This window comes from Naegleria fowleri (genome assembly GCF_008403515.1).
Source record: "Naegleria fowleri strain ATCC 30894 chromosome Unknown tig61, whole genome shotgun sequence".
Lineage (NCBI taxonomy): Eukaryota > Heterolobosea > Eutetramitea > Acrasida > Naegleriidae > Naegleria > Naegleria fowleri.
Genome location: NW_025407993.1, coordinates 153,314 through 179,147, shown reverse-complemented (window position 1 = coordinate 179,147; position 25,834 = coordinate 153,314). Strand labels below are relative to the sequence as shown.

The window sequence follows — 25,834 nt, the reverse complement described above, 5'->3', positions numbered from 1 at the left end:
GTAGAGGTCAATTTTTTGTCTGAGTCCGCCAGTTATTATCGCCTCACCTACGTCTTGGACATTTCATAACGCAGGAAAGAAGTGGTGGTGAGGGTGTTGGTGAGGGTGGGTGGTGGCAATGATGGTGATGGTGGTGATCACAAAAAATGTATGAATCGACTTCCCTATCCTCTTCCTCATCCTCCTCCACATCTTCATCATCAACAACAACCACCACCACCACCACTGTCATTCCCAATCATGATCATGAATGTGAGGATGTAATGAATATGAACAATGAAATGTTTCAATTGCATCATCGTACTCTATATTCTATCAACCATAAGGAAAGAAGGAGGAATAGAGAATATCATGACTCCTCTCAGATGAATTCATCTTCCTCACCGTCCTTTACCTCATCCTCCTCATCCTCCGATATTTGTGGAGAAGATGATGGCACGTTCTATCCTCTACTCTTTTCTCATACACTTCAAACCAATTTCAAATATGAACAGGCAATCAAATATATTGAAGCGATCAAACAAGTATTTCATCATCAACAACAAGATCCATCAATACTCATCATTACATCTTTTAATACATCCTCCTCCTCCTTCAATGATGATTTTATATTTTTACAATTAAATTTAACGACTCAACAACTCATGCAAGCCTTGTTGCAAAATCAAAGTCATTTACGATTTCTAAATTCAATTATTTTTTATTTATTTAAATATGAATATCAATCTTCCATTCCACGAATCATTTACTATTTATCATCTTTGCAATCCACACTTGAACAACGAAAACACACTTCCTGTGATTATACTTTTATAGGACAAAAATATAGAGCCAATTATCAAAATGCTAAAGCTAAATATTTCTATGAATTAGCCTATGAAGTAGATCCATTGAATTTCCTATTATATTTATATTTAGCAAATGTCAGTAGAGCCACCGATTGTGTCATTTATCAAAAAAGATATTTAGAATTAGGAATATTCAAAATTAAGCAAGAATTGAATTTTCTTGAACACTACAAACAAATTCATCGAATACAAACAAAAAAGAAGAGTATGAGTGTTGGAGTTGGTAGTGGCAGCAATATTAGTGTTGGTGTTGGAGTTGGTAGTGGCAATTCTACAAGTTCTATAATTACTACTACGACAAGTAATACCCATCGTGATGAGAAGAATGAAAAGGATGAGAAGAATGAAAAGGATGAGAAGAATGATGACAACAACACATGTAGAGATTCTAACAAGTACCACTTGATGGAGTTTATCATTGAATACTATGAACATCAACTCATTGAATATTATCATGTATTGAATTTGAATCGATATGTCAATGATAAATCATCTCTCGTGTTGTTCACAACTGACAGTGATACAAGTGCCAATACGAATACTTCAACCACTACTTCATCCACTACTTCATCCACCACTTCAACTCCACTAGATTCTTCTCGTACACGAAATACTATTACTACTACTACTCTCTCTCAAATCGATCAAATGACACAAACTCTTATTGATCATTCTCCTCAATCCTTTCTAGCATGGTTCTATCATGCCTTTTATTATGGATTTGAATATAGTGAAATGTATTCTCATGTGCATGATGGAGCAGAATTGGATGTTGTTGAATTTGAACAGTCGTGTCGAAAGGCATTGCGTTCCTTTCGTGTTTCGTCTTCTCTCTTACACTATCCTTATACGGAGATTTATTTCCCGCTCATTTTGGAGAATATGGGAATGATTTATGAAAATTTACGATTGTATGAGAAGGCTTTGAAATATTTCCATGCAGCATGCCATATTGGAACACAATTGGATTGTTATTGGTCCTTTCTCTCTCGAATGACCTTGTATTTGTATCGATTGGAAAATCGTAATGAAGAGGCATGTTTGGATGGACTTGTCTTGTTACAACATTGTATGTTGAGGAATCCAAATGATCCAATTCCTCATGATAGTGGAAGTACGAAGAAGGAATCTATCTCATCACCAACTCTATCGATCATGAAAGATGGTTTGGACATGAGCTTTGTGTGCATGCATCTCATTCGAATTGCTGAAACCTTTCTCGATGGTAATTCTGTACGTCAACCCACCTCTAGCTTTATCTCCACTCTGTCATCCTCCTCCTCCTCCTCATCAACAACAACAACATCAACAATTACTACCACAACAACAACAACAACCAACAACAACAACAACAACAACACTCTTTTACCTTTCGATTTGAATCAAGTAGAACCCATTCTCTCTTCACTCCCTAAACATGTCATTGAAAAAGATGAAGATGTACTCATTAAGAAATTTCCATCACTCATGATCCAATCACAGCAGATTCATCATTACAAATTATCACCTCGAGTACTCAATTTTACTCTCAATGATATTATTCACTTGTTAATGCAATGTGATGGACATTTGTATAGTGTGAGAGCACGATGGTTTGAAAAACAATATATTAAGAGTGGACATCCTCATCGATTCTATGCATTGACTTTACAAGAAAGATTGGAAATGTTGAGAGAATGTATTCATATTGATAGTTTAGAATTGGAGTGGTTTATTGAGATGGATACAGGTCTGGAAGGATTCTTTGATCCTCTTCCTCCTCCTATTGGTCATAATACCTCACCACCTATTAAGAAGGAATTCAAGTATTTGTGGTATCATAGGGATTCTACAGAGAGGAGTCATTGAGTTGTTATTGTTGTTGTTGTTGTTGTTGTCATTCTCATCCTTTTCATTGATGTGGTGTACATATGATGAGACACCAAAAAAGACATTAAAAAAAATGCCTTCACATAAAAAGTTGAAGAAAGCCAAGAAGGAAGAAGAAGCCTTTGAAGCACTTCGGAAGAGTCAACAAGAAGAAGCACTTCAGGCTCATCATCATTCGGAACAAGAACCTACTCTCGGGAAGGATACAACAACCACTACTACTACTACTACTTCGATCACTCCAACTAGTACTAAACAGAAGAACATGACTACTGGTGGTCTCTCAAACCGTCAAAATAAATGGACTCACTCCGAAGAAGATAACGATGAACATACAGACAATGTTCAAAATGATCATCATGAACAAGACGATGAAGAAGAGGAGGATGAAACTGGTGATTTGCATGGTAATGTCCTCTCTAATGAAGAAGACGACGACAATAAGACTGCTGCTGCTCATGATGATCCTCTCAATGGTTTAAAAAAAGCCTCCTATCAAGAATTGGATGAAAATGATCGCTTTTTAAAAAACTTTTTATTCAAAAGAGGATGGATCTTTGATTATGAAAAACATGGAGATCGATATGCTCAACAAGCAAAAGAATTGGATCAAGGAGATGCATTAGATGAAGAATATGCTGATTTGGATATTGAATCTCATCGAATGAATTTGGAAAATTCAAAATTGGGAGGAACATCGAATGCAGTACCATTGGATATCAATGATGATGATGAACAAGATGAAGAATACAAAGAGAGTGATGATTCAACACAAGATGAAGAACGCGAGAATATGGATGATTCTAATTCTGACCTCTCTGATGATGATTCTGATGATTCCTCTTCTTCTGAAACTCCAAAATCTGAACGTGAAAAAAAAGATTCTAAAAAAAAGAGAAAACGTCTTGCCAAAAATGAAAAATTCAAAGAACAATTAGAATCAGTGAAAAGAGAACACAATGAAAAAGCAGAGAAAATTAAAAATGAAATTATAGAATCAATATTTAAATTGAAAGAGATGATCAAAGGAGATGGTTCATTGATTGACAAGTTACAAATTTCTAAAAGTGATGATTCAGAAAAGACATGGGAAGCCATTGAGAAACGAAAGATTATTGAAGAATTTGCATCAGCTGCTATGGAAGATGACGAAGATGATAATCTTGGTGATTCTAATCCAACCTCTTCTGCAAGTGCTCTGAAACGACATGTAAACAAATTATTTGAAGATTATTATGATTCTTTCTTTGAAGATGTCAATGCAGCAACAGGTGATACATTTAAATTTAAATACAAGACTGTGGATAAAGCTGATTTTGGATTAACAACTGAAGATATCATCAATTTAGATGATGATGATTTGGATAAAATAGTATCCATGAAGCATTTAATGAGATATGACTACAAACCACCTGATGAAAAAGTGAAGAAGGATATTTTCTTTAAAATTCGAAATTTGAAAGCACAAAAAGGATTACTCGATAAAAAAACGGAGAGAGCTCTCAAATTTAAACAAGGTAAAATGGGAAAGAACAAGACAACAAAACAAAATGAAGCACATAAGAATGAGGGTGATAAAAAGAATTCTAACAACAACAAGAAGAACTTCAAGAGTAACAACAGCCAACCCAACAAGAAGAACCAAGGAACTTTGAAGAGAAAATTTGACCAAGAGCCACAGACTGTTAAATCATCCTCTCAAAAACCACAAAATTCAAATGCAACCAAGAAGAACCAACAAAAACAGGCAACCAAAGATGTGGCCAGCTCTTCACAACAAGAACCTCCCAAAAAAAAAGAATAAGCTTAGAGGAAAGAACACAAAGGAATAATAAATTATTGAGAATTTTGATCATATGAATTTTGTTGAAAGTTGTGTTTAATGTACATTTACTTCTTCTTTGGTCTAACAAAGAATACCAAGATCAGATAAGCCAAAAGACGATAAATCAAAAAGTATGCCCACAAAAAGCCCAAGTCAATCCAAACATTGGAGTATGGTTTGTCCATCGCATTTCTAGCAATGACATCCTCACCAGTTCTGTAAGTACATATTGCTGGAGAGGGAGGACATTCAAAGGAGGCACCAGCAAACTCATTCAACACCATCGCTTCATATCCAAAGTGGAAAATGGAAAGCCAATAAATCCAAATAAAGTATGGTGGAATGTTATCAACGTTCATATAAAGACCTCCAAACAACATGAGCACAGTTAACAAAACAGGAGCGATGGCAGTAGCAAACTCCATGGAAGGAGCCAACACTGCTAACACCATACCTAATGCTTGAGCTGCCAATGCCATTGACACCAATATGAGTAAGAATATAAAGAATCGATCTGCTCCGGCATTCAAGTTGGTCATCCAATACACGATCGTACCAAATAGAATTGGGAAGAATACAATGTTTGGCAATTCACTGACACTCTTTCCAAGGTAATACGCGCTGACTTGATACATTTTCGAACCTCGTTCTCTCAAAAATACTTTCTTTTCTTCTAAAAGAAAAACTGCCAAAGAACCGAAAATAGAATTCATCGATTGGTTAATAAGGCAAAAGAAGAGAACACCATTTCTATCTTGTACCGATTGTTGATCATGACCTATTTGTAAGAAAATTAATCCGACCAATAATGCCATCACTACGTTTTGGAATAGTCTTGAAAATGTCAAAATCTTGTCACGTAAAATATTTACAAAGGCTCTTGCCATAACAACAAAGAATTGAGTAAACCAATTAGCATTGTACTTGGCTTTCTTAATATCAGTTTCCAAGTGAGAAGTAGATGGAGCTATTTCCACATGTTTGTAATGATTCAAAATTTTCTCTATACGATCATTGTCTTCCTGTTTCATTTTCTTTCCTTCATCAGTATCACTTGTAGATTCTGTAATGAGATCAATAAAATGATCAGCAGGGTTGTATTGCTTTGGACAAGGATATCCAATTTGTGCAAAGTATTGAGTTGCATCCTTAGCAGGTCCAAAATAGGCAACTTTACCACGAGCTAACAAAAGTAACTTGTCAAAAAGTTCATAAATATTAGAACGAGGTTGGTGAATTGTGAGAATAACTGCTCTTCCTCCCTTAGCAATTTTGATAATAGTTTTCATGACACTGTATGCAGTGGCTGCATCCAAACCACTGGTTGGTTCATCCAAAAATAGAATACTTGGTTGAGTCAATAATTCAATGGCAATACTGAGACGCTTTCGTTCTCCTCCGGAGATTCCTTTTGTCAAACCTGGAGTACCAACTTTAGTATTGGCACTCTTGAGAAGACCTAATTCATCCATAATCGATTCAACACGTTCTATCTTTTCTTTCCATGAAATAGTTTTTGGTAAACGTAACAATGCAGCATAACGAAGAGTTTCTCTGACACTCAAATTTCCCATCAAGACATCATCTTGTTGGACGAATGCAGACAAGCTTCTAAAACTACTGCCAATCTTCATTCCATTGACAGTAATATCTCCACTGGTTTCCTTGACACGTTGAGCAAGAATATTCAAAAGTGACTGTCAATAAGAGTGGTGAATCATGTTTTTTGAAATTGCATGAAAATTACAGAATTCCACGAGAATGAACTTTCTCCAAAAAACACTACTTACAGTTTTACCAGCACCACTCGGACCCATAATTGCCAATGTACTTCCAGGACTCACAAATCCAGACATTGGATGCAAAATATCCTTCTCCTTCTTCTTGAAGGCGTTTTTCATTTTGAAACCAATCTTTTGAAAGATACTATAGTTTGGAGGAGCATTGATAGGAAGTTTGACCTTGTAGGTAAGATCTTTCCATTCAAGTTGAAGAGGAGGAGAATCACTTTTATATTTTGGAACGTAGGCTTCTTCGCTATCATCATCGACACCACCGATAATGAATTCACCTGATTTCTCTGCGGAAGGAATCACAGATGAAGACTTTTTCATTTCCATGTCGGTTGGTTGAACATTCAATGATGTATTGTTGTTGTTGTTGTTGTTGTTGTGGTTTGTATGTTGAAGAGGAGGCTCTTCATTCAAAGAGGCTCCCGACGTTGTACTACTGTTGGATGAAGTAGAGGTAGCCTCTCCATGGTGATGATGATTTCCAGAACCATTTGTGGGCTCGGAAGAAATAACATGATGATTGGGTAAGTTATCAATTTGTATGTTCATTTCAAGGTCTGAGGATGCAACACCTCCATCCAATGTTGTAGTTGGGTTGTAGAGAGGATGCTCTGTGGTTGCAGCAGAAGATGGTTCCGTCATTTTGTTTCAATTTCTATGAAAAAAAATTGTACGCTTGTCGATGAGGCTCTTTTCAACAGTTGAATATCAGATGCTCGCACGCGACGGAAACAGCTCACACCCACTTTCAAAAAGTGCGCTTTTTGATGAAAAGTACGCTCTCTCTCTTCTTCAAGTGTAGCAGCAGAAGACAGAGATCGGTCACACAACAATAAAAGCTGCGCTTCCTCCATATCTTTCAAAGAAGTATAACACCGCCCTGAAACGCACTTTTGACATGATTCTCATTGCTGTACATGAATCGAACGAAAATAATGATTTTTCTTTGAGACAACAGCAACAATTGTATTCTGAGAGAACGCGTTCTCGTTTGTTTTGGAGGAGAAATAGAAGATACACATTGTAGTCGAGGTTAGAAAATGGAATGTGGGTTCATGAAAGCTTGGGTTGTAGTGTGTCCAGGTAAGATAAGCTGGAAACCCATTCAAGCCAAGATACGTTATTGGCATAAGATCTTCTTGCCTCGATTTTCACTAAATAAGGAGAAATTTTTGTGCAATACGGTTGACCAAATCAGCGCAACGAAATTGTCAAGATGTCATGCAATTTGAGTCATGGTTGTTCTTTTCTGGACACAGAAGAAGACGTTTTCATCCTTTTCAAAATGTCCAGAACAGGAAGAATTCAAACAGGAAGTATATTCATCACAAGGATCACAACATAAGAAAAAAACAAACACCACTCCCGCTCGTTGTGGTTCATTCACTTCTCTCATCAAACATCATTCTACTTGTCGACATGACTATCATGATGACAACATCCTGTAGTGGTGCACCATCAACAACAACAAGATGTGATACCACAACAACACAACCTTGTCGAACGAGTAGTTCAAGTCTTGTTGTTGTTGGTGTTGTTTCGTCCAAACACAATACCATTCAATCAAAGGATCGAATAATCACCACCACCACTACCACTTCATCATTGACCATAGAATCATGGACATGCGAGCAAGTACTGGAATGGATTCAACAATTAGACATCCATCACCACACTAGCACCGCCGCTGCGACCACGACTTTTGAATGTGAATGTCGCGAGCGAGAATTGGAAACTTTTCAAGAAGTAACAACGAGTACAATGAGTACTACTCCTTGTAGTTTGGCATCGCCATCCTCACTCTTGACAAGAAAAGGTCTCCTTCATCATCATCATGATCATCATCATCCATTAACAACAAGTTCTTCCACCACGTGTGTGAAAAAACATCATTTACATTCTCTCAAGGATGCAATTCCTTATTTTAAATTTCATTCTTTACTTGGAGTTGATGTATTAGATTTGAGTTTAACAGAGTTGGAAGAAATGTTTTATGGAGATTTTAGTTCGGAACCATCAATAGAGGAGGAGGATCATGAACTAGAAAATGATGACCATGTAACAGAGAATATGGAATGTCATCAATCATCATTGTCTCTACCCATTCCATGTGATCCTTCCCATGTACATACTCGACAATTAATTCAAACCCTGTATACTTGTATTTGTAATTTAAAACAACAATATCAAGAAAGGATGGCTGAAATGCATCCTGTTCATTCACGTATTCACTAATACACACAGTAGTAGTGTGAATCGAATTCTCTCTTGGAGAGAAAGAGCTGAAATTCCATTCTTGTAAAATTGAATCAACTTGACACAAAATTTCTTGTACATTTTTAAATGTAAATAAACAATCAATACCATCATTATTGTTCGAACAATTTTGAATAAATATATTAAATATGAACAATTGTTATCAAAGTATTGAACTATTTGTAATCTATTTCTCAGACAACAATTTCATATTTAGTAAAAAAGCCTATTTATAGATACAAAGACACAACAATATCTTTGGTTGCATTCACAACTTTTAACAAAATGTACACTCTCAAAAATGGAAGTATAGATCTCCAAAGAGGATTGGTTGTTGTTGTTGTTGTGGTGGTGGTGGTGGTGGTGGTTTGGGCGGTCAGTAACGCATCATGAAAACTGTGTGTTAAATACGGAAGATCAAAATTCATCACTAGAAAATACTCTGATAAATAACTGGCACGTTGAATGAGTTCCTTAAAGGAAATATCTTGATTGAGTTGATGAACAAATTGAATTTGAAATTCATGTGGAGCTCTTAACATTTCTTTACCAATTAAGAAGGATTTCACTTGAGAATGATGCACTAAAATGGACATGGTGTGAGGATTGAGTGATAAAGTGTCTTCAGTAGATGTCAGAGAGTGGTTGTTGTTCCCTTCTTCCAAATTACTTGTCTCCAAAGTACTTCTAGTGGAAGAGGTGGTGGTGGATAAGTTGATAGCATTCAATGTGGTGGTGGTGATGAGATTCGTCGAGTTTTGATTTGGAAGGAGGTGGTTGATGGTGGTGTGAGGAGAAGAAGAAGAGGATGGTCGACCACTTGGAAGTAATGTAAAGGAAGGAAGTGGAGGTTTTGTTTCCTCCTCCGTGACTCCATGGTGGGTGGAACGGTTGTGACTGTTTGGTTCATCCTTCAATGATGAATGATTCTGACCGTGCTGCCACTTGGCCATTGAATCGAATTCCGTGCTGCTATTGGAATTCTCGTCGTAGTATTCATCGAGTAGTAATGCACGACTACTACTACTACTACTATCAGTGGATGGAATAGAGTTCAAAGAATTCTCTTGAGAGCGACGAGTGATGGATGAGGAAGAGAACACCACCACCTCGTTCCCATAAAGACAAGAGTGAAGAAGAGCCTGAAGAGGAGCCAAGTCTAGTCATCATGAACCTTCCATTCTTTCTTTTTCGAATCCCAAGTGGTGGTGGTGGATGTTGTTGTTGATTCTTCTTGTTGAGGACAGAGCCCCTCTTGAGAGAACATTTAATGTTCAATGGCTTATTGGGACACATGAGTATAGTAGTAGGCAGGTGAGTGTGCGTGTGTGCGTGTCTAATAGTAATGAACCCGTTTTATCAATTCAAATGTTTTTTTCTCAAGCTAAAGCTCAGATTCGAGTCCTTTTGAATCGTACGGAGGGTATCCACTATAAAGATTCTTCACAAGATTCTCTCTCGTTGATCATCATCATTGATGACGAATTGCAAAGATTTGTTGTGGATGTAAATCTAAAAAGGGATCTTTCTTTCACAACTGAGGCACAGAATGCGATGGTTGTGTTCAAGTGGTGCGACTCTATCTCTCCATCAAGGCTTGTTCATGTCTGTCTGAATGGAAGGAGATAAGGCAATCATCATAGATGAATTGCTCAAGCTCACAACGCGGTGAGTATGATTCATACACTTGAGAGTAAGGATTGTTTTTGAGATTGACGAGAGAGAGAGAACTCTCTTTTGGAATCAATCAAGTCTTCATTAAGGAAAGAATCACACTTGTACATTTAAGGACAATAAGCCTTACGTATTGGGTCATGACGATTTGGAACAAGTTATGAGAACTTGTCAGATGTTGAAGGTCAACGGCATGACATCAGATCAATCAAGAGTGGTTATGAATAAAAGACAAATCAAATATCATTGTGTTGGAGAGATGTACATACAAGTTGGAAGAAAGTTTAATAAGGAAAAAAATAATGACAATTTTGTAACCATCAGTTTATTCATGCCATATCATCAATTTCTTGATTTTGAAGCTCTTTGGATCCTACGCATAATCTTCGTACTTGTTGAAATTGAACTTCTGTGGTTGGAGCTCTTCCTCTTGGTCTCGCTCTACATTTATGACATTTTGCTACTCGTTGTAAACTTTCCTCAGCATTTAATTGATATAAATGACTCAATAATATACTTGCAATGGTTCCAGTACGGCCATGACCTCCCCAGCAATGTATTAAAATTTTACAATGATGATTAGAAACGATTCTTGGAATTAAATCTTGTTGAACAAATTTCATCACTTGAGTATCAGATGCAATCATTGCGTCCTGAATTGGAAAATGTAAATATTCAATAATAGAGGTATTGCTACTACTAGTACTACTATTGGTTGGATTGGAATTAGCTCCCAAATTGCTTCTCGTTGGATTAGTCGAAGAAGAACATGATAATTCTTGTTGAATCATTCCATATGATTCATCATGGTTCAACACCTTCTCACTTGTAACTTGGAACTTTTCAATCAATGGACGATAGGGATGAAATCGTTTCAATTCATTTTCTGTTTGTAAACACACAAAACAATTAATTCCACTTTGAATTAATGTTTCAATCTTTTGCTGAGCGACTTGTGGTTTTAAATCACCAGGATAGGCAGACATGAGAACACGTTGAGGGATCAACCAATTCGATTCATCAATTGGACCTCGATGTGTTGAAATAAATTCGGGATGATCCATCGGAAGAAGAGGAGGTAGAGAAGAAGGATGTTGTGAATCCGAAGAACAAGAAGACGAAGAAAAGGCTGACATTATTTTTGAATTTCAAATTTGGACTTTACGTTCATGATGCGTGTGGCGATGGTTTTCTAAATAAGAAATGTTAGAAAATGAATTCAAAGTTGAAGAGGATGTCAACACAAAAAATTTGATGGTAAGAGCTACTTCTTCTTGAAGAATGCTTTAAGGTAAGAGATGCGTAAGTGTTGTACATGATGTTTTCAAAGTTTGCAATTTGGAGACCGACTGATCTTCTATGATTTGAATTCGCTCCTACAGAGATATTATTTATTCAAGGAAAATACGCTCTATTAATAAATTAAACAAAACCAACGTTCAATCAGAAGGATGCCACTCATTCGTAGCGGACGCTCTTTTTGAAAATCAAATAGTTCTCCTCTGGATGGATAACTTAGAAATCTCTCTTCATGAAAACTTTTAAAACACTATTATATCGTTTAAGTCGCTTTATTATTAATTATAACAAGTCAAAAAAATGTCTTCTTCTTCTCAATTACAAGAGGAAGATCCAACAAGGTTGAGATATTCCTCACAACTTCCCTCCTTTGTTAAAGAAGGTATTTCGGAGGAGATTGAAAATTGGAAGAAGGACATTATTGATGGATTTAAGAAAACACTTGAAATGTTGTTGAATGAAAAGAGCCTTTCTTTTCTTTCATCCGAACAACAACAACAAGAAGAAGAGGCTTCTTCGTTGTCTGCTGTTGAATCAATGATCCATCCCAAATGGTTTCATACATTAAATTCAACCATCAGACTATTCAATCGATACAGTACGAACTTGGCATATCCATTAAGTCTTCAAGATCGAGTGATTCTCTTTGAAACTCTCCTTCCGATTATTATTGACAAACAACTTGACTCGTATATGGAATTACAAATGAAATTAGCCAATGCCATGCTCTTTCTGATGAAAAACAAGTATCACAAATTGATTCATCAATCCATCAAGCCTATTACTTGTTGGAGAAGATTTTATGAAATGTTACGAACTAATTATTTTCCAAAGAATCGAAATATTGCTTATAATCCATCTGAAAATTTCGGAAAGACTATTGTCAAATTGGTTTGCAAATTGAGAAATAATTTTAGCGTAGAAACGACGGAAGAAGTCATTTCGGAACTTAGTCCAAGTCTTTATTTCAGGTATGTTGTTATTGTAAATGCAAATATGAATGAATGAATGAATGAAAATATATGAATGCATGAATTGAAAATATATAAATGATTGAATATTTGACTGGATACTTGTCATTGATGATTGGATGGACATGCCTTGAATATATGATTCTCTCTCAAATAATTATATTTCCAATATGTATATATTGTTATATGTATATATATATATATTCAATATGACCATCATCTACTCAGTGATTCTGAGTTTTTCGTCTCTCAAGCATTCTTATGTCTATTCCTTCCTTCCAATCCTGAAGTATCCACATTGACCAATCATTGGTTCACACAACTCTTGGCTATGTGGGATTGGAATACAAACTCACCATTCTATGATCTCAATTTTGTGTCATTGATGTATCGTCTTGCCAAAGATCAAGCTGGAAGAATTGATTTTAAACCACATTTGGATCAAATTTTCACTCGAATGTTAAGATCCATGGATTTGAATATTGGTTCTGCAGGTCTCTCCAGTAGCAGTGTTGCTTCAGGTGCTGCATCGAAATTAATTAATTCACAAAAAATTTCAGGAGCGATGGGAAATGCAGCAGCCTCTGGAATGTTGCAAGTCTTGAGTAGCTCTGGTGGTTCGACCTATCACAGTTTTCCAAGCAATAATTGTTCCATATTTTGGAAATTGAGTGATTTACGTAATTTACTCATGCAATACAATGCACAATTATTGACATGGCTCATCACTCCATCCTCACCAGAGACTTTGATCTATCTCAAGAGATTATTCCAATCCATTGATCAATACTATTATCCAAGTAATAATGGTGAATGGTCAAGACCATTGAGTATTTTTATTTCCGAGTTATTCCGTTCCATTGCGGCTCGAATTACTTCTGAAAAAGAAGAAGGACACTCTTTATCAGCAGATGCATCTTCATCAACAACAACCACATCAACAACAACATACTCTTCCTACAAACTGGATGATGAAACCATTGAAGATATCATTCGAATGGTCTTTCCTTCGTGTAAAATGGCACTCTTCAGCAAGTCGGTCAAAGTCTCTAAAAATGCCATTCAAGCCATTAAGCACATTTGCTTTATTCGACCATCAGCCATTGTGAAGGAGTTGTTTGACATTGTGTTTCATGCCTTACAGACTCTCACAGAGGTTCATCAAATTAGTGTTGCTCTCGAACTATTGAATACGATTATTATTCCACTCTTGTATCATAATATTCCTGAAGTGAAGGATTATATGGCTGATTTGTTGAATATGGCACTACTTGGAATTGATACCAATGATCAACAAAAGACATCTCTCACCATTTCATTCCTTAATACTTTATTTTCTGTGGTACCTGTCATTTCTAGTAGTGGTAGTAGTAGTAATGGTCATAGACACATCCAGGATCGAGAAGGAATGCCCTATGTCATTGAATTATTCCCAGATTTCGTATCGGAATTTATTCGAAGAATTTTGCATGTGATGGGAGAATTGGTTCACAGCAAACAATCTGAACATGAAATCTCCAAGAAAGAGAAGAAGGAGGTCTATATTCACCTATCAAAATCGATTTCACTGTTCTTCCAACAACTCTCTCAAGACTTGCATCAAATTTGTGTGTTAAAAATTATTGAATATTTGACAAGTGAGTTTAAACCCAATTCAGTGAAGCATATCGGTGAGATTGCACAAGCTGCTGCCATCTATTTGGATTCAAAGGAGAATGGAGAATCCTATGATCCACTTGGTATGATGATTGATGCATTGGTTTCAAAGATTTTATACAAGAATGAATTGAGAGATTTACACGAACAAGAAATGGATTACTATGTACATTTATTAGCCAAAATTGTTAAGTGTAATGCTCTAGTTGGAAAACACTTGGATTCATTATTGAGAGTGATTCGCTTGATTTGGGACAATGAATCGAAGGCTATTGTGAAATCGTGTGGAAAACTTTTGAAGAATGTGTTACAAAGTTTAACACAGGTCTATCTTGTCGAGAAGCGAAGTGCTCCACCAAAAGAATGGTTCAGTGAAGAATTCCAAAATAATCATTTCAACTATTGGGGTAAATTGTATGATTCTACCAATGTTGATGCTCAATGGCATGTTCCAAATGATCAAGAAATTGAAAAGGCCACACAACTCTACAATGAATTTGTAAAAGGACCAGTTCTAACCGTCAAAAACGCTACATCCATGCTCATCTCCTTTAAAAACAATCAAGAACCAAATGAAGTGGTTACGAGAGATGAATTACTCCATGCTCTGATGAAATTTAAATACATTCTCAAGGGAAGTTCTCTCATGCTCGATGAAATTAGACAAAATGAGAAGACTGAATTTACCAAAAAACTTGTGAATCATTTTTCGAATAAGAGTGCTGGTTGTATTGTTATTTCGGATGAAAAATTAGTCATGAATCGAGAAGGACTACTCAACACTTTACAAACCTTATTGAAAGAAAGTCTTGTTATTGGATTACCTTCAAAAGAGACACAAGAAGAGCATTCATTCAAATCTAAATCTTCAATGATGGGTGTTACCATTGATGTTCGAGTGTTAATTGCTCTCACAAAGGCCATTCACATTTGTGCAGCTTTTAGAAGTTTAAGTTTCTCTAAAATGTTGAACATGACCAAAATTTGGTCTCTATTGAAATTACACTTTTTCAAAAGTACGACAAAGAAAAAGTATCCAAGATGCTTCATTTTGGATCGATGTCAATTATTGTTTACTTGGAGAGTTTTCCAGAGAACAATTCCATGTACAGAAATTCATCTCGAGACATTGGAGAGTTTGCGTCATCTTTCAACCGATTCTGAATATTCCAAAGTGAGAACACGTGCTCAAACTGCCTTTATTGGAATTTTAAAACTATTCAATCACAAGGCATTTGAAAAATTCATTCTCCCAATTATTGATATTTTGCCAAACAAGGACTCGACTCATGCAATGGTCAATGGATCCATCTTTTTACTCGAAAAGAGTACTGTTGTTCGAAGAATTACTGATAGTTGGCAATTAATTTCTAAATTATTACCTTCCATCTGTAATTGCTATCATGTGGACAAATCTTCCATACAAAAGAGAATCTATGGTCTCTACATGCAATACAGTACTTCATTCAAAGAATTACCCATCCATAATAAGACAGCATTGAAATATTACAATGACACAGTTTCAGCACTTGTCTCTATTGCCTCAACTTTATCACAATCCTTTTATTGGAATTATCAATTAATTACTGTCTCTTGTTTGAATTTATTAATAAGATCAGACAGTGTTGTATTGTTACCAATGGAAGCTGTGAAGTGTTTCATGACCAATCTTGTGAGTGATCATGTTCCTTTGAGACTTTTATGCATGAAGGCTTTAGATTTTATTTTTACACAATACAAACCTATTCAACCTCGTCAAGTCATTACAGACAAGGAACTTGTCAAGTCGATCATTTTTCACTCTTCAGAGGTACCAACAAGTCAAGAAGAATTTGAAAAGACTCAATTTGTTGACAAGTATTATGTTGGATGGAATGGACTTCCAAATAAGGTTATTGTTTATGATTATTCCAAAGAGAGATTATTCAGAGAAGAAGCATTGGAATTACAACAAGTAATTTCTTCAATCATGCTTCAACCAAATTATCTCACAAAATTGTTCATGTACTTTTCTGAAGAAACAAATACTCAAAATAATGGAAGATCTTTCACTAAAAAGAATGCTCAAATGTTTAAAGGACTCTTCCAATTAATGGGTATTCAAGCTTTGGAGTTGTTAAAACCTTTTATTGAGGATTTATTGTCCGTTTCAGGAAGTGGAGCTCCAGAAGAACATTCTAAAATATGTCTTGTAGCAGAAATATTTGGTGGTTTGTCAAGAGCAACAAAACATTGGAAGTTTAATGACAAACAGAATGCTTTAGAGTATTTATTGCAACAAATTTCACACACGATTGACTCTTGTTCTCCTCAAGCGGTTGATTCTGGTCTAAGATCTGCTTTTCACTATGCCATGTTTGATAGTGATGGAAGAAGAACAAGACCAATTATTAACTTTTTAATAGAAAAGACAAATTTAGATTCTGGAATTGTATCGGTCCAACTGAAAGTATTACAACTTGTGTTCTTTACTTTGGTTGAACTGGATTGGAGAGATACAAAGATATTAGAGAAATTTATTGAAGAAAAGCTATTGAACCATCTCGCATATCCATATCAACAAATTAGAGAATTGATTTCAAGAAATTTATCACTCATTTTCCTCAAATCATGGAATCCTTTAAGAGATGAAAATGGTTTACCAAAACTCATCAAGTCTTCTCAAGTTAATCCAATATTATCTCAACTCTTGAAGAATGACAACGCTTTGACATTATCACAAAATTTATTTGTGGATGAAAGTGGAGCATTGAAATTCCCACCTTTCTTATTCAGTCTTTCCAATCTTGATCTCAATCAATCAGAATTTATTCAAAAGACCATGATTCCAAAACTTCATACTGACTTTGAAAAACTTTATTCAGAGTATAACAAACAAAAGTCACTTCTTGATCAATCTGAAACATCAACCATTCAAAAAACCAAATTATCACCAGAAGAAATTGCTTTCAAGTCATTCTGTAAGACTGTTGTAGAACTTATGGGTGCTTCTTTGATGTTTGGAGTTAATGTCACTTTATCATATTTCTCATCTCTTTTACCTCTTGTGTTGCAATGTTTCACTTCCTCAAATGATACAGATATTGCAATCATTAGTGCAGGCGTTATTGCTAGAGTGGGATCATATTTATTACCACAACACACCATCAAAGATTTGTTGTATTCCATTCTCTTTTTACAAAAACAATTAATGATTCATCAAACAAGTGTCTCTACGCGAAGAGTACGCTTGGCAATATGTTTTTTCCTTCAAAGATTTGCATTTAAGCATCAATTCTATATTATTGGTACAGAAGTGGAGGATGACTTTTATAATCATTTACTATTCCTTTTGAAAGACAAATTTGTTGAAGTTCGGGATATTGCTTGCAATACATTGGCTGGATTTATCAAAATCGCTCCAGATGCAAGAGTTAACAGAATCATTGATCACTTTGTTGAGGAGAGCAAACAGCATTTTGCCCACAAAAAGTCAGGCACACCTGAAAGAATTTCAAAATTGGATGCCAATAATATCGCCATAGGTTTGAGTGCCATTGTAAAAGCCTATCCATATTCTCTTCCATCATTCATACCGTCTGTATTGGTAACTCTCTCTAAATTCAGTTCCTACCAGAAATCAGAAAATGAGAATGTGGATGTGCAATTTCTAACAGAAACCATCAAGAACACATTCACGCAATTCCACAAAACACATCACGAACAATGGGAAGAGTACAAAAAACAATTTACTGAAGATGAATTGTACGCAGTGAATCAATTGTTGTACTCGCCAGTCTATTATGCTTAATTTATTCAAATAAACTTATGTTATTAATGCATGAGTGATGTCAATCCTTTTGAGATGATTGGATGGGTCAACAATGTCAAATACATGAATTCCTTGTTGTACGTTGAGAATTGTGGCGACTTTCTCAATACGTCTGTGTGTTTTCCTAATGTTTGCAATATTGCAATACACTTCTTTTGGAATTTGAGAGCATCACTAATTTTTGGAGTGTCTGTTTTTTCATCTGGAGTTTGTGCAAAACAGCTATCAAATCCATCATACAATTCTTCAATGTCGTTCTTTTCATCATATTCGTCAGTGTCATCTTTTTCATGGTTGGAAGCTTTGGCAAATATATTACCATCTCCTCGCTCTGAGTTCTCTCTAACATGATCCTTGACTTGTTCAAATATGATGTATGGATATTGGTGTATTCTGTTATATAAATTCGATTTCCATACTATTAATGTTACAATTCTGTCTATGAAACTAGTACTGTTAGCAAGCAGTTCTAAAAGAGATGAATTCGTGGTAGATTGGCATAGATGGAAAATAAAACTAAGAGCGCTGGCCCTACACAGCAACTCAACAGAGGAAAGCTTAAAAGTGACATTTGATCTGGTTAATTTTTGATTTTCTATTCCTAGGTCTTCCTTGTTTTCTCCATCTTCTTCCTCTTCGTCAACCTTTTCTTGTTCGTTCTCATTATCAAAATATGACTCAGAGGGTTTAGTAATAGAAGGACAAGCCAAAAATCCAATAATTTTCTCAAGCATTTTCGGAGTGTTCATTAAAAATGACTCAATAACAGGTAGGTTGGTCTTAGTCTTTAAGATACTGTTGATACATTCCAAGCAGGTAGCGGACAACAGCAATCCATCTTCTTCATTAGTATCTAGAGTATAATTAACTACGTTGTCAAATATTGTGTTGGAAGTGAAATCGATAAACTCAGAAACGTTGATGATAATGTCCATGATTCGTAATCGCCAATCCAAATGGACAACATCCTGTACGTTATATCTCAGGTAGAAAGTGAGCGTCTCAATTAAACCTGTTGCCTTTCCAATAGAGCTTCTATTTTCTGTTATTAAAGAGGCATTTCTCAGAATGGTAATGCAAATAAATGCTTTGTGTTGGCACTCCATATATCTTTGATCCTTTAAATTAAATATGTCTTGATCACCTTTCATATTCTGTTTTTCAATTTCACACGCATATTCTAATAGAAAATTCTCGCAAAACTCAAGAAGGTCGCTGACATGCTCACATCTAAAGTGTTCGTTCTCTGATAATCGGAGAATTTGATAAAGTGCCCATTCTACAAGTGAAGGATCATTTGATCTTAAAGAGCAGTGTATTCTTTTAGCATACTCAATTTCTTTGATAATGTCATCACTGTCAATGTCACTTCTAGTATAAAAGCCATTCATACGATGCTCAAATGCATTTGCAAGACTCTCTATTGGCAAAACACTGTGTTCAATCTCTGCTTGGTGTTTTCTAATATTTGCTAGCTGAAGACCTTGAGCAAGTTGTTGAAAATTCAATGCATTCTGATATGTGGATGGCTTCTTTTTTGGTTGATATTCCTTTTCAGTCTTTCTTGCTTTAGATGCACCAGATGATGATGTAAAAACCCTCTTTTTAACGGTCGGGGCAACCTTTTTCACCACAGCTCCCGAAGCTGCTTCTTTTTTCTGTTGTTCTAGCACGTGAGGAGTTTGTTTTTGAGTAGGATCAGCCTTTCCGAGTTTCATCACCTGCTCATAAGAATATAACCACTTTTGATAATACATCTTCAAGCTATAACTTGCGCTAGTACAAGTTTTTGGTACTTGATAAGCATCTCTCACCTCGGTCCATTGTTTATTTTCGCAAACAGCCTCGTATCCTCCTCTACTCCAAACCTGAAGCCATAATTTATAAACATTTAATCTTCTTCCTCCTAGTTGTGGTAGATTATCATACGGAATAGGAGTACCTCTCTTCTCCATAAATTCATTCAAATCCCGAAGGAATTTATCCCTCTCTTCAACATCAATGTCTTCATTATCACCGAAAACATCTTCCTCTTCTTCTTCCTCGAGCACGGATTTCTTTTTTCTGGGCATTTTTTTTTTGATTTTTTAGGAAATGAATAATTGATCAAGAACTTGCTTTCAATATTATTTCATTGAATAAATATTTCCTATCCACAAATTGTTGGATGATGATACAATGATACAATTCACATACAAAATGTTGGTTATCGGTTTATTATTGAGAATGTAGCCAAGTAAATCGATCGATGTCCTGGAATGAGGTTGGACACCATCACAAACACTTCCTTGCCGCTCTGTAACAAAAATCTTTCAAATTGAAAGAGTGTCAAATTTGGAAATCCTACTATACATTCGTTCGTGTTGGTCATGGACATGGATTGTTGAGTAGTGGTTCCACCACCTGTTGAACCTGTTGAGGTATTTCTATTGTTGTTGAGAACTCGCTTTACAAAATCAGTGGATACCAATAACTCTTGTTGTAATCGTTGTCGATCCTCTTCTGTCATTATCAAAGCCTTTCTTCCATGCATGGTTTCCATGTTCTTTAATAAACTTTCAAAGAATTGATCCACTAAAGTTTTGAGTTGTGTTTGTAATAGAGAGTTGAAGTGATGATAATGATGATGAACACATGATGGATGAGGGTGGTGGAGAGAGTTGAGATGATTATTGTTGGATGTATGGGATGGGTTGAAATTGTTGAGAGTAGTGGTATTAATACTATTGGAATTAAAGTTAGTATTACTATTGGCAAAGTTATTGCTGCTGGTCATTGAGGAGTCATCCATCTCGTCGTCGTCATCATCATCACTTCCCATCAAGAGCCTTCGTTGCCGAGTAGAAAGAAGCACTCTGGCATGCACTCGTTTGTGTCTCAAAGAAGAAGAAGAGGTTTCTCTCCGACCATCCGAAGAAGTAGTCGCGAGGTAAGGGTTGTATCGCTTCTCGTGTCGGTTACGAGGAGAAAATTCAAAAGGCTTGGTGAGGAGTTCCTTCATGTGTGTCTGCGGGCTGCTGCTGAGAGAGAGAGAGAGAGACGCGAAGAAATGGAATGTGTGTGTCGTTGGTTTTTTTTTCTTCTTGTTCATAGTTGTTGTGAGGTCCAAAAAAGTATGTCGAGTTTGTCCGGATTTTCCGTGCTTGAATTTCTTTTAGAGCTCTTTTTTTGGGTCTCAGAAACACATTCAAGAGAATCCCTTTCTCGGCAAATTGAGAATCACGGAACACTTTTCAGTGATCATGCTGGCCAAATATGGTCCACTTATTCAATAATAACAAGGAAACTTAGTTTCTGTTTTTTTTTTCAAAGTACTTTAAAGAGGTGTCAAGTCGTGCATATTGCACAAAGATCGGTCTGAAAGTCAAATGATACAATGAGAACATCGCGCACGAAATGTAAAAAAACTGGCGCATTACGACAGCTCGAAAAAACTGGAATCACCTAATGCGGCGATAAAAAACCAAGTCTTTAAAAAATGCCAAGACAATCCAAGAGAAAAAACGATGTGGATGACAATGTTCATCATCATGACTCGCCAAAACAACCCAAGTTGAACGTTGTACGTTATGATCGTACTTTCCCAGAGTCATCCATAGGCATTCTTGCTCCACTTCCGAATGAAATGATTTTTCAAATTCTTTCATTTCTTGTGAGCGATTTAGAGTCCAACCGGAAATTGAATGTAACTGATATGAAATCAAGAGAGGAAACCAATCAGAAGAACCGTTATTATGTCGCTAGAGCAGAGATATTGTCTGAAGAAGTAACGAGATATATTCCGCCCTTTGAAAATATTAAAGCCTTGATCAATCTTACAAAGTCCAGTAAATACTGGCTCGATATGATCACCTCACCTGCCTCTCGCTCAGAGGAGGATGAGACTCTCACAGATTTTGAAATGTATTGGTTGAATGGCTACAACTTTTTTGAAAAATTATTATATTGGATTAGAACTGCATCGTTGGATGACTTGGAGTTGGGACAAGGAGATATGAACAAACATCAAGTGATGGAAATGACTCGTATTCAGAATGTGATTCAACACTATGAACGAGGAAAGGTTTTGGATGATCTTTCTACTGCAATTAGTAGTGACTGGGAAGATTATGGTTATGATGATGATGGTGGAGATGAAGAAGAAGAGGAAGAGGAGGAAGAAGAGGAGGAAGAGGAACCCTTAGATGGAGAGGTCACATCGAAAGAAAACGTCCTTAAAGGGTGTGTGATTGCAATTTCAGGCATTCCCAATCCTGAGAGAACAACAATTAGAGAAACTGCTTTGAAGATGGGTGCTCATTATCGACCCAACTTCACTAATGACACCACTCACTTAGGTAGGTACATGGATTATTAGTGACTAATTTCATGTGAAATTGAATTTTCTGCAGTTGCTGCATTTGTTGGAACAAGTGAAAAATCTGTTGAAGCCCAAAAAGCTGGAGCTTTTATTGTATCAAAAGATTGGGTATACGATTGCAACACAAATTCAAGGAGAATGAACGAGAAAAAGTATTCTATGATTCCTGAAAAGAAAGAATCAAAGCCAAAGAAGAAGAAAGTTCCAGGTTCAAAACAACCGATCTATTCAGACGAAGATCAGAGTAAATCTCAGTTAATGAAGAGACTTGAAAAGTTAGATGTGACTTCTGAGGAATATTGCACATACTTTAGAAATCATTGTGACTCCTTCCAATTATTTATTTTTTCATCGTTAATTCTTTCTTTGAACATGTTTAAAGCATTAGATTCTGAGAACGTTAACGAATATTGGGCAGAAGGAAGTGATGTATTGTTGAGCTCTAACTATTTAGATCAGTGGGCAGAAGAAGAACAAAATAACATGTATGAATACAGAAGAAAAAGAACAATACAAAATGATGATGGATCACCAAAATTAGGCATTTACATTTGCAAACCTTCAGGTTGGGCCAAGTTTTTGGGAGCTGAACGATCTCAATCATTTGATCCTTACACTCTTAAATTAGAAGATATAGATCAAGAACGGATTAAGGAACGAATGAAAAAAGCTCTCTATCTCAAATTGGAAAATATTCTACTATTTCAACCATTAACGTGCTTCGAGTTCCCTCATAACATTCAGTTTTTGAGTATTGAACAATCTACGACTGAATCCTATACTGGTTATCCAGAAACCTCTTGGCAGGAATTGTTTAATAATTGTGTATTCCCTGGCGTTAAATTCCTTCGTATTAGAATTTCACAAGAGTACAGTTATCGTAAAAAAGAAGACAAGAAAGAAATGCCTATTGATGAACTAGAACGTAAAATTCTTGAGGCATTATTGAACAAGGAGGCTCTTCCAAATCTTCAGCATTTAGCTCTTAGTGGGTTTACTTTTAATTCGGTAAAAACAGTGCTAATGAAGCAACGAGACTTCCTTTCATCTCAGTTAATTTCATTTGAGCTCACCTTTGATGGAGATTCAAGAGATCACAAGAATTGGTCGGATTGGACTTCTTTTACTTGTTCATTGAGTCACAAATCCAAGACTTTGAGAAGAGTTGTTGTTGAGACTGACTTGGATTGCAGATACCGCTTTAATCATACACACATGGAGAAATTCTATTCATCACACAATTGCGTAGCTTCTATTGGACATGCCAGCATCAGTCGATTTTACTATATTTGCAATGAATAAATGAATTGTTTTGTTGGTAAAAAAAATGCAAGAAAATTCGTATTTATTAACTTCCCTTCTGTCATGGATAGCTAACTCGGTTTTTTCGATGTTAACACAACGAAACAATCAAAACGATACCAATCAATTTAAATCTGTTCATTTTACAGAAAATACTGACATAAAACCGCTAATTCAAATGTTTGATCATCACCACAAAACAAAAAATCTTCACACCGGTGTGAAAATGAAACAATTAACGGCAGTTAATCATGATTCCGAGTTGCAAAACAAGCATCATCCAATTTCAAAACAACAATTCAAGTATTCTGGTAATATGGGAATTATTATGATGAAAGGTCATAACAATCCTGTAGGCGATTCAATTGATTCGGAGGAGTATTCATTGCCATTTCTTCACGAACAAGCCAATGTGTTAAACACTATTATTAAGAACAGGGATGGAAATTTGTGAACATTTATGAAAATTTGTTTCGGACATTATGATGTTGGTTTCTGATGATTGCAAAAATTGAACCACTATGTAACACAAATGAACATGGCAGAATTATTACATGAGTTGACCATACAAGCTTGACACGTAATGCATGGGACCAAGAGGAGGGTGAGGAGCATGAGTAAACTGTGTGAATTGTGGCTTCATATCAGATCCATTAAATCTGATAAATGCTCCCTTATTACCAACTGAGTCACAATAATTTGGAGCTGAGAAAATAGTTATCAGTCTTCCGTTGGCTTCTACTTCATAACCTGCCATTTTCACTTCATGTGATCTGATCAGCAGTTCGAGACCATTGTCATCAAGGAATTTCTTTGTAATATCAGGACCAAAAACTCTGGAAACTCCTCTCTTGTTGACACCTAGACCATTCAACTTTTGTGGATCTGACCAAAGAATGTCACACATTAATCCATCCTCTGGAATGTCTTTCACTCTATCAATGTTTTCAATATCTTGTAATGTTACACCTGGATCTTTGAAACCTATTCCACCGTGTAAAACAAGAACCTTTTCATTAATAACGCATGCTAATGGCAAGTAATTAAATACCTCTTGGAATAGCTCATAAACCTCGCTATTATATTTTTTCACAGTCTCAGCTTCAAAGCCGTAAATTTGATTGAGATGACGAGACTCATGATTTCCTGAAATAATGTCATTGTGGTTAAAATGTTAAATCACGAAAAAAGATAAAAAAAAATACATACCTCTCGTCAAATACATGCATTCTGGATCATAGAGCTTGTAAGCTAGCAATGTGAAAATAACTTCGCAAGAAAATGAGCCTCTGTCCACAAAATCACCATTGAAAAGATATGGATTATCATTTGATGGTTTTCCATTGAGCTCAAAAATTCGTAAAAGATCATAAAACTGTCCATGAGTATCTCCACATACAGTGATGTGTTTGTCCTCTGGTACATGGACCCGGAAAAGCGATTTCTCATTCTTCAGCAAATTAGTTGCCATCACAAGAATTTCCAAAGCATACTTGAGGTGAATCTTCTTTTGGGCCTTAAATCTAGTGACCATGTCTTCAACAAACTCCAAAGTAATGGTTTCTCCGAGTCTGACTCCGTCATATGAATCTTCAACGTTGATTACCTTGTAATCAATTTCTTCGGAAATGTGTGCATGGCTTGTACCAATGGCTTCCATAAATTTTTGATGTTTCAACTCCTTTTTACATTGTGTTACTCTCTCTTTGATAAGTTTATCGTTTGGAGCCAACTTTAGAGCCTCATTAAAATCTTTCAAAGCGTCTTCCAACTTTGAAAGTCCGATATGAGCCATTCCACGTCTGTAGTGGGCCTTGGTGTTTTTTGGGTCAATAACTAAAGCCTTGGCAGCATCATCTAAAGCAGCTCCGTAGTTTTCTAAATGTGTTTGAGCAAGAGCTCTATTGCAATAATATACGGCATCTTCATAAATCTCTATAGCCTTCGTATAATATTCAACACTCTCCTCATACTTTTTCAGTTTGAATAATTCATTTCCCTTGTTTTTTAACTCTTCTGCTTGTTTTTTTTGTTGCTCCATGATGCTTTATTGTCTAAAATTGTTCAATTATTGTTGATGATGGACAACTATTAAAGATGATGATATTGCAATCGTTTGCGTTCCGAAGCAAGCCGGAGATGAAAAAACAAAGCAGCAAAAAGAAGGATT

At 35.9% G+C, this 25,834-nt stretch overlaps 12 protein-coding genes across 12 annotated transcripts; 6 read left to right on the top strand and 6 right to left on the bottom strand.

Annotated features, from left to right (window-relative positions):
* Positions 1-146: 146 nt before the first annotated feature.
* Positions 147-2,696, top strand: FDP41_008419 (uncharacterized protein; the record flags this gene model as incomplete). Its single annotated transcript, XM_044712270.1, has 1 exon — positions 147-2,696. The coding sequence occupies one exon, from the start codon at positions 147-149 to the stop codon at positions 2,694-2,696; it is 2,550 nt and encodes an 849-aa protein (XP_044557925.1).
* Positions 2,697-2,790: 94 nt separating this feature from the next.
* On the top strand, positions 2,791-4,521 carry FDP41_008418 (uncharacterized protein; the record flags this gene model as incomplete). Its single annotated transcript, XM_044712269.1, has 1 exon — positions 2,791-4,521. The coding sequence occupies one exon, from the start codon at positions 2,791-2,793 to the stop codon at positions 4,519-4,521; it is 1,731 nt and encodes a 576-aa protein (XP_044557924.1).
* An 86-nt stretch (positions 4,522-4,607) lies between these two features.
* On the bottom strand, positions 4,608-6,977 carry FDP41_008417 (uncharacterized protein; the record flags this gene model as incomplete). Its single annotated transcript, XM_044712268.1, has 2 exons — positions 4,608-6,239; positions 6,333-6,977. The coding sequence occupies 2 exons, from the start codon at positions 6,975-6,977 to the stop codon at positions 4,608-4,610; spliced, it is 2,277 nt and encodes a 758-aa protein (XP_044557923.1).
* Positions 6,978-7,766: 789 nt separating this feature from the next.
* Positions 7,767-8,570, top strand: FDP41_008416 (uncharacterized protein; the record flags this gene model as incomplete). The annotated part of the gene is made up of 1 exon (XM_044712267.1): positions 7,767-8,570. The coding sequence occupies one exon, from the start codon at positions 7,767-7,769 to the stop codon at positions 8,568-8,570; it is 804 nt and encodes a 267-aa protein (XP_044557922.1).
* Positions 8,571-8,821: 251 nt separating this feature from the next.
* On the bottom strand, positions 8,822-9,544 carry FDP41_008415 (uncharacterized protein; the record flags this gene model as incomplete). Its single annotated transcript, XM_044712266.1, has 1 exon — positions 8,822-9,544. The coding sequence occupies one exon, from the start codon at positions 9,542-9,544 to the stop codon at positions 8,822-8,824; it is 723 nt and encodes a 240-aa protein (XP_044557921.1).
* Positions 9,545-10,594: 1,050 nt separating this feature from the next.
* Positions 10,595-11,401, bottom strand: FDP41_008414 (uncharacterized protein; the record flags this gene model as incomplete). Its single annotated transcript, XM_044712265.1, has 1 exon — positions 10,595-11,401. One exon carries the CDS (start codon positions 11,399-11,401, stop codon positions 10,595-10,597), a length of 807 nt encoding a protein of 268 aa, XP_044557920.1.
* Positions 11,402-11,864: 463 nt separating this feature from the next.
* Positions 11,865-17,981, top strand: FDP41_008413 (uncharacterized protein; the record flags this gene model as incomplete). The annotated part of the gene is made up of 2 exons (XM_044712264.1): positions 11,865-12,535; positions 12,764-17,981. 2 exons carry the CDS (start codon positions 11,865-11,867, stop codon positions 17,979-17,981), a joined length of 5,889 nt encoding a protein of 1,962 aa, XP_044557919.1.
* A 23-nt stretch (positions 17,982-18,004) lies between these two features.
* FDP41_008412 (uncharacterized protein) lies at positions 18,005-20,074 on the bottom strand (the record flags this gene model as incomplete). The annotated part of the gene is made up of 1 exon (XM_044712263.1): positions 18,005-20,074. One exon carries the CDS (start codon positions 20,072-20,074, stop codon positions 18,005-18,007), a length of 2,070 nt encoding a protein of 689 aa, XP_044557918.1.
* Positions 20,075-20,208: 134 nt separating this feature from the next.
* FDP41_008411 (uncharacterized protein) lies at positions 20,209-21,003 on the bottom strand (the record flags this gene model as incomplete). Its single annotated transcript, XM_044712262.1, has 1 exon — positions 20,209-21,003. The coding sequence occupies one exon, from the start codon at positions 21,001-21,003 to the stop codon at positions 20,209-20,211; it is 795 nt and encodes a 264-aa protein (XP_044557917.1).
* A 477-nt stretch (positions 21,004-21,480) lies between these two features.
* On the top strand, positions 21,481-23,664 carry FDP41_008410 (uncharacterized protein; the record flags this gene model as incomplete). Its single annotated transcript, XM_044712261.1, has 2 exons — positions 21,481-22,339; positions 22,394-23,664. The coding sequence occupies 2 exons, from the start codon at positions 21,481-21,483 to the stop codon at positions 23,662-23,664; spliced, it is 2,130 nt and encodes a 709-aa protein (XP_044557916.1).
* Positions 23,665-23,689: 25 nt separating this feature from the next.
* FDP41_008409 (uncharacterized protein) lies at positions 23,690-24,118 on the top strand (the record flags this gene model as incomplete). The annotated part of the gene is made up of 1 exon (XM_044712259.1): positions 23,690-24,118. One exon carries the CDS (start codon positions 23,690-23,692, stop codon positions 24,116-24,118), a length of 429 nt encoding a protein of 142 aa, XP_044557915.1.
* Positions 24,119-24,214: 96 nt separating this feature from the next.
* Positions 24,215-25,705, bottom strand: FDP41_008408 (uncharacterized protein; the record flags this gene model as incomplete). Its single annotated transcript, XM_044712258.1, has 2 exons — positions 24,215-24,810; positions 24,874-25,705. 2 exons carry the CDS (start codon positions 25,703-25,705, stop codon positions 24,215-24,217), a joined length of 1,428 nt encoding a protein of 475 aa, XP_044557914.1.
* Between the last annotated feature and the right edge of the window lie 129 nt (positions 25,706-25,834).